The sequence below is a fragment of the Canis lupus genome, chromosome 12 (assembly GCF_003254725.2).
Source record: "Canis lupus dingo isolate Sandy chromosome 12, ASM325472v2, whole genome shotgun sequence".
NCBI classification, from domain to species: Eukaryota; Metazoa; Chordata; class Mammalia; order Carnivora; family Canidae; genus Canis; species Canis lupus.
In genome coordinates this window covers 66,178,338-66,193,344 of record NC_064254.1, presented here as the reverse complement: position 1 = coordinate 66,193,344, position 15,007 = coordinate 66,178,338, and the positions used below count along the sequence as shown (strand labels likewise).

Genomic DNA, 15,007 nt, shown 5'->3' with positions numbered 1-15,007 from the left:
GTCGGATCAGACTCTCTAAGCAGTGCTCCCCTTTTGGAGTTAAAACCCGTTAAGTGCTGGTTCCAAGCGTACCAGAAAGTTGATCAGGTTTTGTGAAATAGTGCTTGATCTCCAGTAGGCTAAGAGGAATTGTTGGTTATTCTGTAAAAACCCTAGGATAACTCACAACTCACCAGAGAACTAAGGTGACTTACCGTGGATGACTTTAATATCACCTTTGGACTAGAATACATAGGAAATGAGGTCATTAGTTAACATCATTTCTTTTGAACTTGAGCTGCTAGGTTTACTTTCTTCTACTAGGTGAGGTAAAGAGCAAAAATAGGATTCCTTGCCAGCCACACACACAAATATTCAAGATAACCTCAAATTTAAGCCTTAGCCTTTGTGTAAGGTTACTTTGATTCCCTAGTCCACCTACCTGAATATTCTGGCAATATTGGTGCAGACATCCTTGTCAGCCACGTACTGTCCCATCACCATGCAGAGCTGAGGAAGGGCACTGATGCTCAGCAACTTACTTCTTGCGAGTGGTGAATCAACCAAGTTTCTCAATGTAGCAGTCATCTAGGATAAAAGAGTGTTTACACCATTTTTTTTTAATTGGAAAATACAGTCACACCAATCCGTATCACACAATTCATCCTACTGCAAACTACGTTAAATCAGTAGCAAAACCAAGCCCCTATGAGGCTTCTCCTACCAGACAACATGGGCCTAAGGACAAATAGCATGAAAAGAAAAAAAAAAAAAAAAAAAAGAAAGAAAAAGAAAGAAAGAAGAAAGAAAGAAAGAAAGAAAGAAAGAAAGAAAGAAAGAAAGAAAGAAGAACGAAAGAAAGAAAGAAAGAAAAAAAGAAAGAAAGAAAGAAAGAAATGAATACAAAGAAAGCCTACTTTGGTTCAAAGGTAAAGAATGAGAAATTCATGTTAAAAAGCAATTAGTATACCAAAACCCTAGGGTTAAATAAATCATCATCTGGGTTGGTTAATTGTCCCTCATAAGACTTTTCACTTCACTCTGCGGCACGTCACATCAGTTCACAGATTAGAAACCTCTCATTCCATTATTTTAAGAGTGGCATCAAATACTGCTGTGGCCAAAGGATATTTAAGACCGTTAATTTCATTCATATTTGTCTTATTTTGTAAAAAAAATATTCAGGAAAACTATCTTTGTCTAAAAGTGGATTAGAGAATGGGGCTTCTGGGAGGCTCAGTTGGCGAAACGTCTGCCTCTTGGTTTCAGTTCAGCTCATGACCTCAGGGTCATGAGATGGAGCCCCACGTCGGGCTCTACACAGGGAGTTGGCTTGCCCCTCTCTTTCTGCTCCTCCCCACCTTCTCTCTAAAATAAATAAACCAATCTATTTTAAAAAAAGTGGAGAAGAGAATAATTTCAAAAATCCAATTTACTAAACATAAAGTTTAATAAACCTAATGCCGCGGTTCTCTAGTACTTTCAATACACAGTGTGATCTTTCCTCATGGAATAGATAGGACAAGGCAGGCTCTTGGTTAAGAAGAGTCAGCCTGGGGGTTGGACACTGGTCAAACCTCAGCCCCATCACTCACTAGCTTTGGTTAGCAAGTGACCCTCCCAGGGAACACTGTTCTCATCAGTAAAGTGGGGACAGTGATCGCTGCCCTGGGGTTGGGAGGACTCAACGAGACTTGCTGTGTGAAGGACACGGCCGACGCCTATCCCTTAGCAGGAGCTCAAACATCATCCACCCCATCTCCACCTGTGTGGTGGACTTCACACCCAAAATGCAGGAGAGACATCACCGGCCTTTGAGTCCAATGACGGAGATTCGAGTCCCAAATCTCTTTCTAGTTATGTGACCGAGACACCTACTCATTGCTCAACTTCCCCACTTTCTCATCTGTGAAACGCAGTCTCAATCGCACCCCACCTCCTGGGGTGGCTGTGTGTGTCAAACAGAAACATGTAGCATTGTTTGTGTGCACTGTAAAGCATTATGTAAATATAAAACTTCATTACAGCCATAGTTAATAGACTTTAAAGACAATTATTAAGATAAGGTATTTTGATTAGTTTTCCTTTGTCTCAACAGCAACAAAAAGATTTTTGATAAAATGTAACCGACTACCTTGAAAGCAGAGAAAATAAAAAGGATGCTTCAAGTAAATGTGTTTAAGTCTTCCGAAGTCAATTCAATGATACAGCAGTTCAGTAAGTTATTCCCTGAAATCTTCAGCATCCCAAACATTGGAGGGAAAGACAAACTCCTAGAATGTCCCCTTCACCTTGAATCTACAACCCAGTCTCCTAAGCTAAGGAATGGTCTTCTGTGAAGGCTAATAAATCATTCTAGGCTTTCCAGGCCATCACCACTGTAAAATGGAAAATTCTCATCATCTGACCCTGGCTTTACCTGTTCTCCTTCTCTAGAGACAGCCCAGGCGCTCAAGCGCTGCTGGTTTACATCAGTCCAAGGAATGACTCACAAGCTTTCCCTCTCGGAGTCCAGAGAGCCCAGATGCCCAAGTAAATCCTGACCTGAAGCCAGGCAGTCAGAGGCTGTGGACTACCCATTCTAACAATCGTGCACATAAACACGTCCTCCTCCCTGCTCCCCAAGGCTTCACAGGTTGGGCACCTCCATCTACAGCCATCCTCTTGCTCCCCACATTCAACTTCTGGCGAGGGACACTGTCAGCAAAAGGGATGGTAGTGTTCTTAGGAACTTTTGTTTTCTTGTTTCAGCCTCAGTTTTTCCCTCTCTTTCTCTCCACCATTTTTCTCATCTCATCAGAAAAAGTTAAAAGACAGCTCATGGCTCTTTTATTCCCAAAATGCAATTTTGATAAAGGGCCCAAATCCAGGGTGGAAGCACACATTTACGGGTGATACGCCACCTGACTTTAAATCCTTCCCCATTTGCTGCATGTGCCACATTGTGGGGAACGAGCAGCGTTGACTGAGATCGGATACATCACATACTGGCAGGTGTGTCAGCCGTGAGGTTGGTAGAATAACTTATGCAAAACACATGCCACACATTTGCTAAATCCCTGGTAACACCTCAATACGTGACACCCCCATCAACCCAGCTGTTCAAGCTCCAAGCTCAGTGACGCCCCCTCCCCCAGAATCCTGTCTTTCTGCTCCCGGTCACCATAAGCTCTGCTGGCTTTTTGTCCATTTCTCCTGGGATAAATTCCATGTCCTGACTATGACCTACAAGGCCCTGTGTGATCTGACTCTTACCAACCCCTCAGACTTCATCTCATACCATATACCCATCACAAACTGCTGAAGGTTAGGTTATTTCATATTATGTTTTATTAGGTCCATTCCTCTATACTTGAAGGCTCAGTGAGGGCCCATACACTGTCTTTCCATCACTGTGCCCTTATACCCAAATCCAGTGCCTGGCACATAGTAGGTCCCCAATAAACATTTGTGGATGGAATGAATGAATGCATGGATACCCACGAAGGAAAGAGCAGGGTAAATAGAAAGGGAAGGATACCAGAAAGCCATGAATTAATCAGACAATATCTCTGAGGAGATGGATTTTAAGATGATTTTAAAGGAGCAGAGGAATAAAAAAATAATGGATAAAAGAAACATGGACTTTCTGGAGGGGGACCGGTTCCTGCGTGTTTGCTATACTATCTCATTTATTACAGCAGCTCCTTCCTAGGCTCTGAACTCTGGCCCCCTTCCCCTGCTCACACAGATGGGTCACCTGATCATCCCACCTCAAAATCCAACCTTCCCTGTCCAGAGGCCTCCTCTGACTTCTGGTGGCCTATCAAGCAAAATGCGGCTCTTAAAGATGCTGCTCACTCTCCACAGTGCAGTTCGCGCCTCCAGGCTCACCTCCTTCCCTCCTTCCCTCCCTTCCAACTCTGCACCACACTCACATCCTCGGACAGCCCCAGAATGGCCTCCTGGCTCCCACTCCTGCCTCTTCTCCGGCCTGCCCCTCTCCCGCTCCCTTCTCCGCACCAGCCCTGGCTCCCTTCCCGGTGCAGACTGGCCGGTGCCTGTCCCTTCCTCTTCCAGGTTAACCGACCATCCGGTCCACGTCTGTACCAGGCCCGACACAGAAGCCTCATCACTGTTCCACGCACCTCCTCTCCCACCGTTAGCGCCTTCGTGTACAAATGATTTCTTATCCCTCTTTGTACTCCCAGGATTACAAATAAAAAGCCCACAAAAAGCTGGCTGGCTGAAGCACAGAAGGAGGGGAGGGAAAAAAAGAGATGAGGAGGAGAAAGAAGAAAAGGAGGAAAAGGAGATGAAGGGACAAGGGAGCAAAAAGGAGGAGGACTTTCCCCTTTAAGAAGGCTCTGGCAAGAAAGCGCAGAGGATTAGCAGGGGCCTGGTGGTGAACCCGAGCCTAAAGCCCTGAGGGCTGTGGATGGGGGGGCACTGGGCAGAGGCAGCAACGCAGGCCCCCCATCTTCTCCCATCTTCCCCCATCTCGAGAGCTGGCTCTGAGCCTCGAATCTCATGCGGGGGTGGGGGTGGCGCTGACTGCCAAGCACAGGCCAGGGGCTGTTTCTGGGAAAAATGTATGAAGATGGGTGGGAGGGGAGTCTAGTTAAATACTGCGGGAACAGGAAAGGCCAATTTCTGGTCAACCCACTTAACTTCCAGCCTCGCTCCCACTTTTAACAGAGAAATCACGAACGAGTTTTCTCCCTCCCCCCACCAGGAAAGCCCACCCACGGGGCCTGCCCCCAAAGCAGGAGTTCACCCAAGTGCAGGCTTTAAGCTTGCGGAAGTGTATCCGGTCCTTAACTTTCTGTTCCAATGTATGTTGTTCCTGACTACCTAGTTATGTACTTTTCTGCTTTACTGTATATAATGCCTTAAATCCTTTAGGGCAGAAAAAGAAGTGCAAGGTAGGTGGTTACGGAGATGCCCGGTGAGCTCGTAACAGGCTTACTGGACCAGCTCCTGAGTGTCACCTCACCAAGAAAGAGCAAACAGAAAAACGTGTTTCGATTCCTTTCCTTCTCTTCCCATCTCCTAATGTGCAACTGCAGGGGGCAGCCAGGCAAGTGGGAGAAGAAAAAGGACAAGAACACAGAATTGATCATCTACAAGGAGGATGAATAAGAATTTGGCGTCCTGGCTTTTTAGCAGTTGCTAGGTGATGTCTGAGGCACCACCCTACAGCTTTGGTATATGCCAAGAAAGCAGCACTCTGCTGTGATTCCTGGTACTCATCTGCTCCTGACAACGGACCGAGTTCCACTCTACGACTTTAGGGTGCTTGTTTTTTTCTGAGGCTGCTGCTTCTCTCGGTTTCCCCAAATTCCCTGATCATAGGAGGTACTGGGCCCCACCGTCGATCAGAATCTCCAGGCAAAATGCCTGATGCAGTGGGCAAAGCTGTCCTGCCTAGCACCGAAAGCTCTCACTGTGTCGTCGACACCGGGAGACGCACTGTACAGGGAAAGATTATAGTGAGAAGTGACTGGATAACTCACAAAGGCTTTTCTTATTTATAAACAGCATTTTAGTGGAGCAAAACGCGAATTCAAAAGCATCTGTTTGGTTTTTTTTTGTTTCTTTCCAAATTGATTACGGGCGCTCAGTTATCAATTTCCAATATGTTTTCAACTCTTAATTGAAAAACCTTAGCAAACACAAGAAATGGTTGTCTTAAACGGTGAGGCCCCCCTGATGTATATCATGGAATTTAGGAGCGACAAGACAGGCCCAGAGCTGGGGCCTCATTCATGCAGCCTCTACTGCAGTGAGGTGTGCACAAGGCGTGGTGGGCGCAAGGTGGGGGATGCTGGTTGACTGACTTGAGCCCCCACACACTGCTCATCTCCGGGGTGGATGGCCCTCTCTCTTCCCTTTGCACTCTTCCTCCATCCGAATCCTCAGTCCCCAGGGAACTCACCGGCTCCTGCCCTAGAAGGCATCCAGCCACCATCAGAGCTGCCCCAGAGCACAGGGGCTGGTAGCCCACAGCCCACCACTGAACTTCTGTTTCAGTGCCTCAGAAGTTAAGCAGTCTTTTTGGCTAGCCTGGGAACTTTGCCATCAATCATGATATTGCTCCTTGGAGAAACATTTTCCCAATTTCAAAAAACCAGCTTTCAAAGAAACCTCTGGAACATAATGCAATTAAAAAACCGCACCATTAATAGTTGGAAAGTTATTCTGTTTCCTCTACCAAAATCAGCATCGGGATTCAGTTTCATTTATTTTTATGCATTGAATGCGATTATGGAAAGAATTTGAGCAGCTCACTTTATGGTTCATAAAGCTGTGCTGTAAACTTGATCTCATTTGCTCCCTAAACCAGCCCCATGAGGCAGACAGGAAGGGTATTACGAGCCCTACTTTTTCAGATGAGGAAACTGAGTCTCCGAAAGCCCACCAGCTACCAGGTAGGTGGGCATCATAAGCTCCAACTCCTTGTCTGCTGTCTCCCCCCACTCCATTTGGCTGTCTCTAAAAGCATTCGTTATATTTCTCAATCATCTGGAATATCCATAACCAAAATCCCTCGAGCTTTATCTCAACTTAACTGCCAACTGCAAAATGGTTCGCTTCCCGCTGATGATGCGAAAGAATAAACACAGCCGCCAGAGACCGCAAACAGTGTCAAATGATTTAAGATCCAAAGCCACACCGTTTTCCAGCCTCAGCAAAACCATCTCCCTCTATTAATAAAAGCACATTCGTTTTCTGGATCTGTGCCCACTCGCAACCACATAGATGCCCAAACCAGGGCCTCTGTGGTAACCTGAGAAGTTTCATATTGTCTCCTATGATTCATACGGTCCTGGCTGAGACACGAGAAATCAATGACAAGATGCCACCATGCACATGAAACCGCTAGCACCCCGAATTCCTGAGCATTTTATTGGAGCTAAGACAGACGCATATGAAAGTAATAATCCTTAAAGCTCGATGATGATGCTTGGTGCCTGGCTATGGGGCCCCTCTGGCACATTCCTACCATGGGTGTCCGACTCCAGCAGGAAATGTTTCTATGCGCCTCAACCCCCCAGTGCCCTCTCCTGAGACCCTGTTGAACACCAGCCTTTGTTCATTCTTTGGTTACTGCCTCTATGTCGGTCACCCTGGTCAAATAAGTAGGTAGCTGATTCGGCTGGTGGTGGTTATTACATGTACAGCATACTGGAAATTGTGAACGTCGCATAGACTGTATAGCATGTCAGGGCGGTAAAATGAGGACACCGAGTCCGAGAGAGATAACGTAACACCAAGAACTACCAAGTAATAACATCAACTTCCCCGATTACCTGTGAAAGTCAGTGACGTTTCTTTTTTGCCACAACCGATCTGTCTACAGTGAAGAGGTGAGGCTGAGCAGAAAGGACAGCAATTAAGAAGCAAATGTCTCTCTCCCAAAACAATAGGCATAAGTGGGAATACTTATTTCCCACTCTTGATGTTCCTGTTGAAGAGATGTTCCTCTGCATGATACTCCTGGCCACTTCCTGATGGGGGGGCACAAGGTATCTCCTCTGCTCCTCCCGGGCCAGATGCAGCTAGTGATGAGGTGGCCAGGGCTAATGCAGGGGTTCGGGACTAGAATGCCTGCCTGCCTCAGCTGTAAATTATAGCTTCCAACTACAGTGACAATCTTCTCCCCGTCCCTATCTGCCTTAGTTTCTTTCTTACTTCCAGGTTCAAAACCCAAGGCACTACGTGACATGTCTGGGGACTCTGAGTGTCCCCAGATCTTTAGAATATGCCATCCCTGGGAAGTCCAAGGTGAACACGAGTTACAGATTCACAGGTCCTTCCCAAGAAAGGGAGGGGGAGTGAAGAGGAAGGGCCGGGGCTCTGACTGCCTATCCTCTCACGCCAATCGCATGAGTGAGTTATTAGTCATACTGCTGCTATTCCTTATAGAAAAGAAGCCTCCTAAGTAGCAAATAGCAGTCCCCTTCCCACAAACAAATACATCGTCACAAAATTAGCAAGCCTAACCAAGACCAAAGGTTGTGATGAAAAAAGTTTCATCTCATCTCAAACACAGTAAACTCTCAGCAAAATGAGCCAGAAATCGTACTCTAGTTAACAGCGTTGTACAATTTGCTGGTTTCAATAATGTACTGTAGTTACGTAAGATGTCACCATTGGGAGAAGCTAGATGATGGGGACACAGGACCTTTCTGTACTATTTTTTGCAACATCTTGTGGTGAACCTATACTTAGTTCAAAATAAAAGTTAAAAAGTAAAAAAGCCAGACACAAAACAGCACACACTGTATGTTCCATTTATATTAAACTCTAGAACAGGCAGGGCTTATCTATGGTGAAAGGGATCAGAAAAATGGTTCCCTTTGTGGGGTAGGAGAGTGGGGGTTAACTGGAAAGAGGTGGGAGAAAATTTCTGAGGTGTTGGAAATCTGCATCTTGATAGGGGTGTGTATTACACGGTTGTATGTTTTTGTCAAAACTCATCAAACGGGTTAGATCTGAACATTTTCCTGTATTAGAAATTATATGCCTCAATTAAAACAATAAAAAAATAAATGACCTCTTTTGCTGCTTCCTCTTCAAACAAAACCTTCAAAAAAGATGCTATAAAAATGTTTTTTTTGTTTGATCATCAAATCTCCATTAATATCATAAGAATTTAAGAAATATTTTTTAAAAAGAATGCAAGAGGGATCCCTGGGTGGCGCAGCGGTTTGGCGCCTGCCTTTGGCCCAGGGCGCGATCCTGGATACCCGGGATCGAATCCCACGTCGGGCTCCCGGTGCATGGAGCCTGCTTGTGTCTCTGCCTCTCTCTCTCTCTCTCTCTCTCTCTGTGACTATCATAAATTAAAAAATAAAAAAAAAATTAAAGAAATGGTTATAATATAGCCATTTAAAAAAAAAAAAAAAAAGAATGCAAGAAATAGAATCATGGGGATATCTGCTCTCATAGGTATGCAGCTTATTTCCTCCAATTATCACAGCAAGGTTCTATCAGGTGGAAATCATTGCCTTGGTTCTGATTTTATGGTCTGAAAGGTAGGCTTCCCATTGGCAAGGGTAGGCCAGAGAAAGAGCTAACATACTTTCCTACTTAAGTATGCATACTCATAATAATTAACTGCTGAAATATGTATTCATATCTACATTTTAAAGCTATTAAATATAACTAAAGCAAGATTTAAGTGACCCCAACCACCTTGGTACAGTCGTTAATTACTAATATTATGTAAATCACAGCCTCATTGAATCTCCAGACTTCAGTCAAAGGCATCTCTTAAATTCCCCAAATCCTTGAAACAGAGAATAGTTGACTCTGAGACTGGGGGTCCATTAAGTACCCAGAATCCCATGCTGTTGAGAGAACACCCCCTTCCAATTTTAGTTTCTATTCAGCATGGTTCTCCACATAGCTTCTCAAAGAAAGAAAAATGAAAAAGATCCAAGATTTGAAATCCACCCCTAACACTGCCATCTTAATTTCTTATGATTCCCTTTTCCTCATCAGAATAAACTGCTCTTTGAAGCTTCAGGTGTTGGTAATTCTGATTTTATTTTGTTTAATAAATTTCTGAAAAAAAAAATGTCTGCTGAGTGCCTATCATGTGGCAAATATGTGCCATGTCCTATTCTCTCATTTAATTTTTCCAATTATCCATTAAGCTGGTCCTTTATTTTTTTAAAAATATTTTATTTACTTATTTGAGATAGAGAAAGAGCACATATGCATGAGCTTGGGGAGGGCACAGGGAAAGGGAGAAGGAGAGAATCTCAAGCAGACTCCGAGCTGAGCACAGAGCCCGACTCAGGGCTCAATCTCATGACCCTGAGATCATGACCTGAGCCAAACCAAGAGTCAGATGCCCAACCAACTGAGCCACCCAAGGGCCCTTAAACTGGTCCTTTAAAGATGAGAAAGGGAAGGCTCAGCGACTGAGAAGCACTGATAGGGTGAGAGCTCAAAGGCCAGCTTAGGCCTCTGCCTTCTTCACTAGAAAGCCCTGTCCCAGCACCAGGTACAAAGCCAAATGGACCATCAGGATCTTGAAGACATGATAGAGGAGCTGAACACAGAATACAGCAATGAACTCAGATCAGTCGAAGCAGGGAGTTTACTCTAGGGCTTAGAAATGTTTCTTAAAAAAAAAAAAAAATCAACCATATCAAAACACCTTTTAATTAAAAAATACAGATATTTAAAAAACTCATCCAAGCTTCAAAGAGCATGGACCGCTAGCGATAGGACTCCATCCCATCTGCCTACTCAAACTTCTGCATACAAAGGAGCAGAAGCCCTCTTCTGGTGAGTGTTCTTTGTAGCATTTGCCAAAGCTGACCAAGACCAACCCAATTCATGCTTTAAGATCTCTACTCTCCTGGACATTGTCCTTTCTTAGTTTTCTGGCCACTTCTTTTTTCTATTTTTCTTTCCCATTCCACAAATTTGGTCATTCTATAAAAGCTGTTCTCAGCCCTCCTCTATAATCTTTCTCTACTCTCCCCTTGAGTAAGTAACTTCATTGTCTTTCTTGACTTCAACTATCACCTCCATGCAGATGACCTGAAATCTGCTTTCTCAGCTTTACTTTCTCTGCTAAGTTCATAACTCTGATTGCTTACCAGACAGCCCCACTTGGCTATTCTTTGGGCACCTTAAAGTTTTCAATGAGGACTAATTACATAATTTCCTCCTCTCACCAAATCAGTTCCTTGCACAACTCTCCATTTTCTGAACCATCCAGGCTCAAAATGTCTGAGTCATCTCTTCGTTTAATTCACTTTCCTTTTCCCCAAACTCAAGCCAAGGTGAAGAATGGAGCAGGGATTGACAAGGGCCAGGAGGACTAATATAACCGAGAAATGTTCTCTTAAAAAAAGGAAGAAGATGACATGAGAGATGCACTGAGCAAAAGAGGGAGAAAGATTAGGATTTGAAGGACCTCCTGGGGTGACACTTGCAGGCTTTGAGGCCAAAGAAGTGAATTGGGCACTAGAGGAAGGGAGAGAAGTAAACCATGTTATCTGGGTGCTGAAAAATAGTCTAACTTTAAAAATGTTGTATCTGAAGCAGGGAATGAAAGAATACACTTCTCTGTGGATTGAACTCAAAATCAAATGAGTCAGGCTGTAAAGAAGAAAGGTTGGAAATACAAAGGAATGAAAAAATAGGAATGCGAGTTCAAGACAGGCTGGGTTTTAACAGTTTCATTATGTACCTATAAATCACCTAACTATAAATGTGATACCTTGAGATTTTCCTCAATTACAGTCAAGCAGCTTTGTGCACAATGTTCTCAAAATGAGAGAGGACAGATGAGACACCAGGAGAATCCGGGCTTGGTTGTGATTTTGACACACACAGAAGACTGTTCTCCATTCCCCAGGAAGTGGGGGCATGATGGAGACCACAACAGACTTGCTGATGGAGGGGACTCCAGCAGTTCCCCTGTGTCATGCCTTCCCAAATGTTAGCCTTTAGAAGTCAGAGACAAACATCTGATAATCCATTCTAGATCAACATTGGCAAGTCCCTATTTCTGTGTTGGTTACCTCTTTGGGTGATGCAATTCACTACTGGTGGTTAGGGGGCCTTGCCTTTTACCTGGCCTATATTTCCCTTTTTCCAAGTTTTGGGGAACTCTCCTGAAATTCTATATTCTGGAATTCAGTAAACACGCACAGTGGAACCTTCTTTACTCTTGTAATTTTACAGACAAAGTCATAGCTCCAGTTTTGTGAGACTGGGAGTATTACTACTTCCACTTGGTGCACAGGTGGTGGCCCTCAGATCCTCTGAGCGGCCACACTCACCCTCTTAAAATGCTATTAAGTATCTGATCAGCAGAACTGAAGGCAGCATCGAATGTGTAGAAAAACCATGATCTTGTAGAAGAATAAGGCATCAGAATACTATTATCTGGACACGGGGGTCTCCAAAAAGTAGGTCCCTACTGGCAGCTGTCCTGTCCTCTTCTGTCTTCCTCACCATCCAGAACACACCTGGCACCGAGCAGCCCCTCCACTAACACCTGTGAAATCAATGTCTCTTGATTTTGGCCACACAGTGATAAGTATCACCACATATGAATATAAGATAGATATACAAGAAACAACATAAAGAAACCCTTCAAAATCTCAAAACTTCCATGTTTTTCCTGTAAGCAGCATTAGCCCAGAGGCTGTGGAGGAGCTTTTCTTCCATATCCATTCAATGACCTCCTTCCTTTTAGCTCCATTACTATCGGCCTCAAATCTAATAACTACAGTGACGTCCCTTAACCCGGGCTACCGTGTGTGAGACCTTAACCCTCCAGTCTGTTCCTACCACTGATATGTTCCCTTCCCCTCACTTTTTGGCTTTTTGGTCCTTATCAATTTAGTATCTCGTGTACCTTCATCCTTCTGCCTCTTGGATCTCATCACTTTCTCCCCACGCACTCACCTCCAACGGCTCCTCCAAGTCCACCCTCTACAGCCTGGTGTTTGAGACTTAGGGCTGTGGCCTATGACTCTCACCGACGCTCACAGAACCCCTCTGGCTCTGCAGCCTGTGTCAAACACACCTTCATCCCTTTCCCTTTGTGCCAGGTTCCCAAATCCTATACAACCTTCAGGCTCCAGCTTCCAGGCATCCAAGAAGGCAGCTTTAGGGAAACACGAGGACTCTAGCATTTGTGCCAGAGACTGGAATGTGTACAGTTTTATAAATAGGAGGTCCCCAGAAAGTGTGCTAAAGCTATTGAGGTTCTCCGGGTTGAAAGTCATCAAAAGAGGACATCGCACCTGTCCAATGCCACCTGCCTTTGTCTTTTTCGCCTTGCCATGTTCTCTGTGGCTGACAGACATTTTATTGGTGCAGCCATGGTGATTAACTTATTTTTGTTCTGTTGAATAAAGTTGCTTTTTAAAAATGTCTCATGAGCTAGAGTTACCAAGTTCTGAAAACTAGTGTGAATAAATAATCCTGAATATGTCCAGATCTGTGTGGTTGAATTTGTACCTGAGCTGGCTAGTGAAGAGCCAGTCAGTGTTACATATTCACAGGAGTAGATTTTCAGCTGCTCTTCTGCTGAGGTCATGTTGCTTACATTTTATCAATCATATATAAAATGGCTTTTCTTCATTTTAATTAAATATGAGGGAATGTCTAGTTCAGGGGGTCCTGCAGATGAAATAGCCCAAAACAATATCCCCTTCCTCTCCAGGGCTGTAAACACACACACACACAGAGTGACATTGTATAGCTGATGCAAATGGGGCTTGGTGACCACAGGGGGAGCACATGCTTAGGTGGTGGCACTTTCTCCTGCTGGACTGTACTCCAGGGAGAAACCTCAGGCATGTTAAGCCTCGCCCAAGCCAGATCCTAGGCAGGCTCAGAGGAGGGCTCTGGAGACAAAGGCAGTGCCTGGTGAGTGGTGGCAGGGAGTGAGAAAGAAGTTACTGCAGTGTCCCTCCTTACACCACCAGGAAGGGGGCATGGATGTCAGGAAAGGAAAAAGGCATCTAACCTAGTGAGTCAGTTTGCATCGAAGAATGCTGAATGGAGGGAAAAAGAAAGACAAGAGGACCACGGGCACTAGTACTGCCCTCACTGCTATACCAGAGGTCCTACTTCTGAGCTGGATATATTTTAGGTCACAGTGATACTCAATGTTTCTTTTTACCAACTGATCTTACTTCTACATACTATATATTTTGTCACAAATATATAAATATAATATAAAAATAAATAAAATATATACATTGTATAATTATTCAATGTATATATTTACAATATAATATATACATTGTATATATATTTACAATATAATATATTACATTTACAATATAATATATACAATACAATATAATTGTATATTTACATTTACAAATGTAAATATACAATTATACAATGTATATATTTTATTTATGTATGTATTTTATTCTATATTCTATGATATATTTATTTTTACATATGTATATAAATGGGTTAGAAAGAGCTTTTTTATTTTATTTTGTTTTTTTAAGATTTTATTTATTTATTTCAGAAGGAGAGAGCGCATGTGCATGAGCATGAGCAGCGGGGAGGAGCAGAGGGAGAAGCAGACGCTCCACTGAGCAGGGAGCCCGATGTGGGTCTCAATCACAGGACCCTGGGACCATGAGCCGAGCCTAAGGCAGCTGCTCAACTCAAGCCACCCAGGCACCCTGGAAAGAGCTTTTTTAATAAGACAAGAATTCTAGAAGGCATTGCACAAAAATTAAAAAGAGTAAACACCTCAATAGGAGAACAGTTCAGAATTTGATGTATATCTTTATCACAGAATATTATGTAGTCATTAAAAAAATGTAAAATAAACCTACAACAGGTTCATACTATGTATTGTTACATGAGAACACAGGTGTGCATAGACTGTCTCATTTTTGAAAACCTATGATTATGTTAAAAGGTGATCACATCAGTGTGAACAGTGTTGGCTAACTGGTTGGAAGAGGAGAAATGAGGAAGGAAGAGAGTAATGGAAAATAAGCAAAAACAACTATTAAAAATAAGATGGTCTGTGATAAAAAGCAAGAATTATATAAAATTATACATATGTAAGTATATATATATATATATATATGCATAAAAATGCAATGGAAGAATGGTTACTAAGATGTGTTATTCCAGGGTAAAAATATGATTTTACACTTTTACTTCTACTTTTTTTGCATTTACATCAGGAAATATAATAATCATATAACCAAAATAATTATTTTCATTGAGGAAAAATTTTGATTAACTCACTAATAATACTGGCTGTATGAAAATAATGTTTCTAAGTCTTCCTAGACAAAAGATGGCACATCCAGAAGAATTTTGAATCATTCACAACTAAAAGGGGTTTTCATAATCTTTTTTCAAAATGGAGACAGACCACGAAGGCCAAAATTAATGATCATCATAAACACTTTAAGCATCTTTAAGGCAGGGCTTAAATCTAATTTTTAACACACTTTCCCAAAGGCTCCAAGCACTCTGAGTGCTCAATCAATCCTTGTTAATTGACAAGCACATTTCAAAT

At 43.1% G+C, this 15,007-nt stretch overlaps 1 protein-coding gene across 6 annotated transcripts in view; it reads right to left on the bottom strand.

Moving 5' to 3' along the window:
• Positions 1-15,007, bottom strand: part of ARMC2 (armadillo repeat containing 2) — a 104,571-nt gene that overhangs the window by 33,413 nt on the left and 56,151 nt on the right. For all 6 annotated transcript variants that reach the window (XR_003135694.2, XM_049092449.1, XM_025444605.3 and 3 more), the window contains one exon: positions 422-567. Coding sequence is in view for 5 of the 6 variants with exons in the window: in XM_049092449.1 (XP_048948406.1) it covers positions 422-567 (146 nt within the window). In the remaining variant the exon portion in view is untranslated. The remainder of the gene's footprint in view (positions 1-421; positions 568-15,007) is intronic.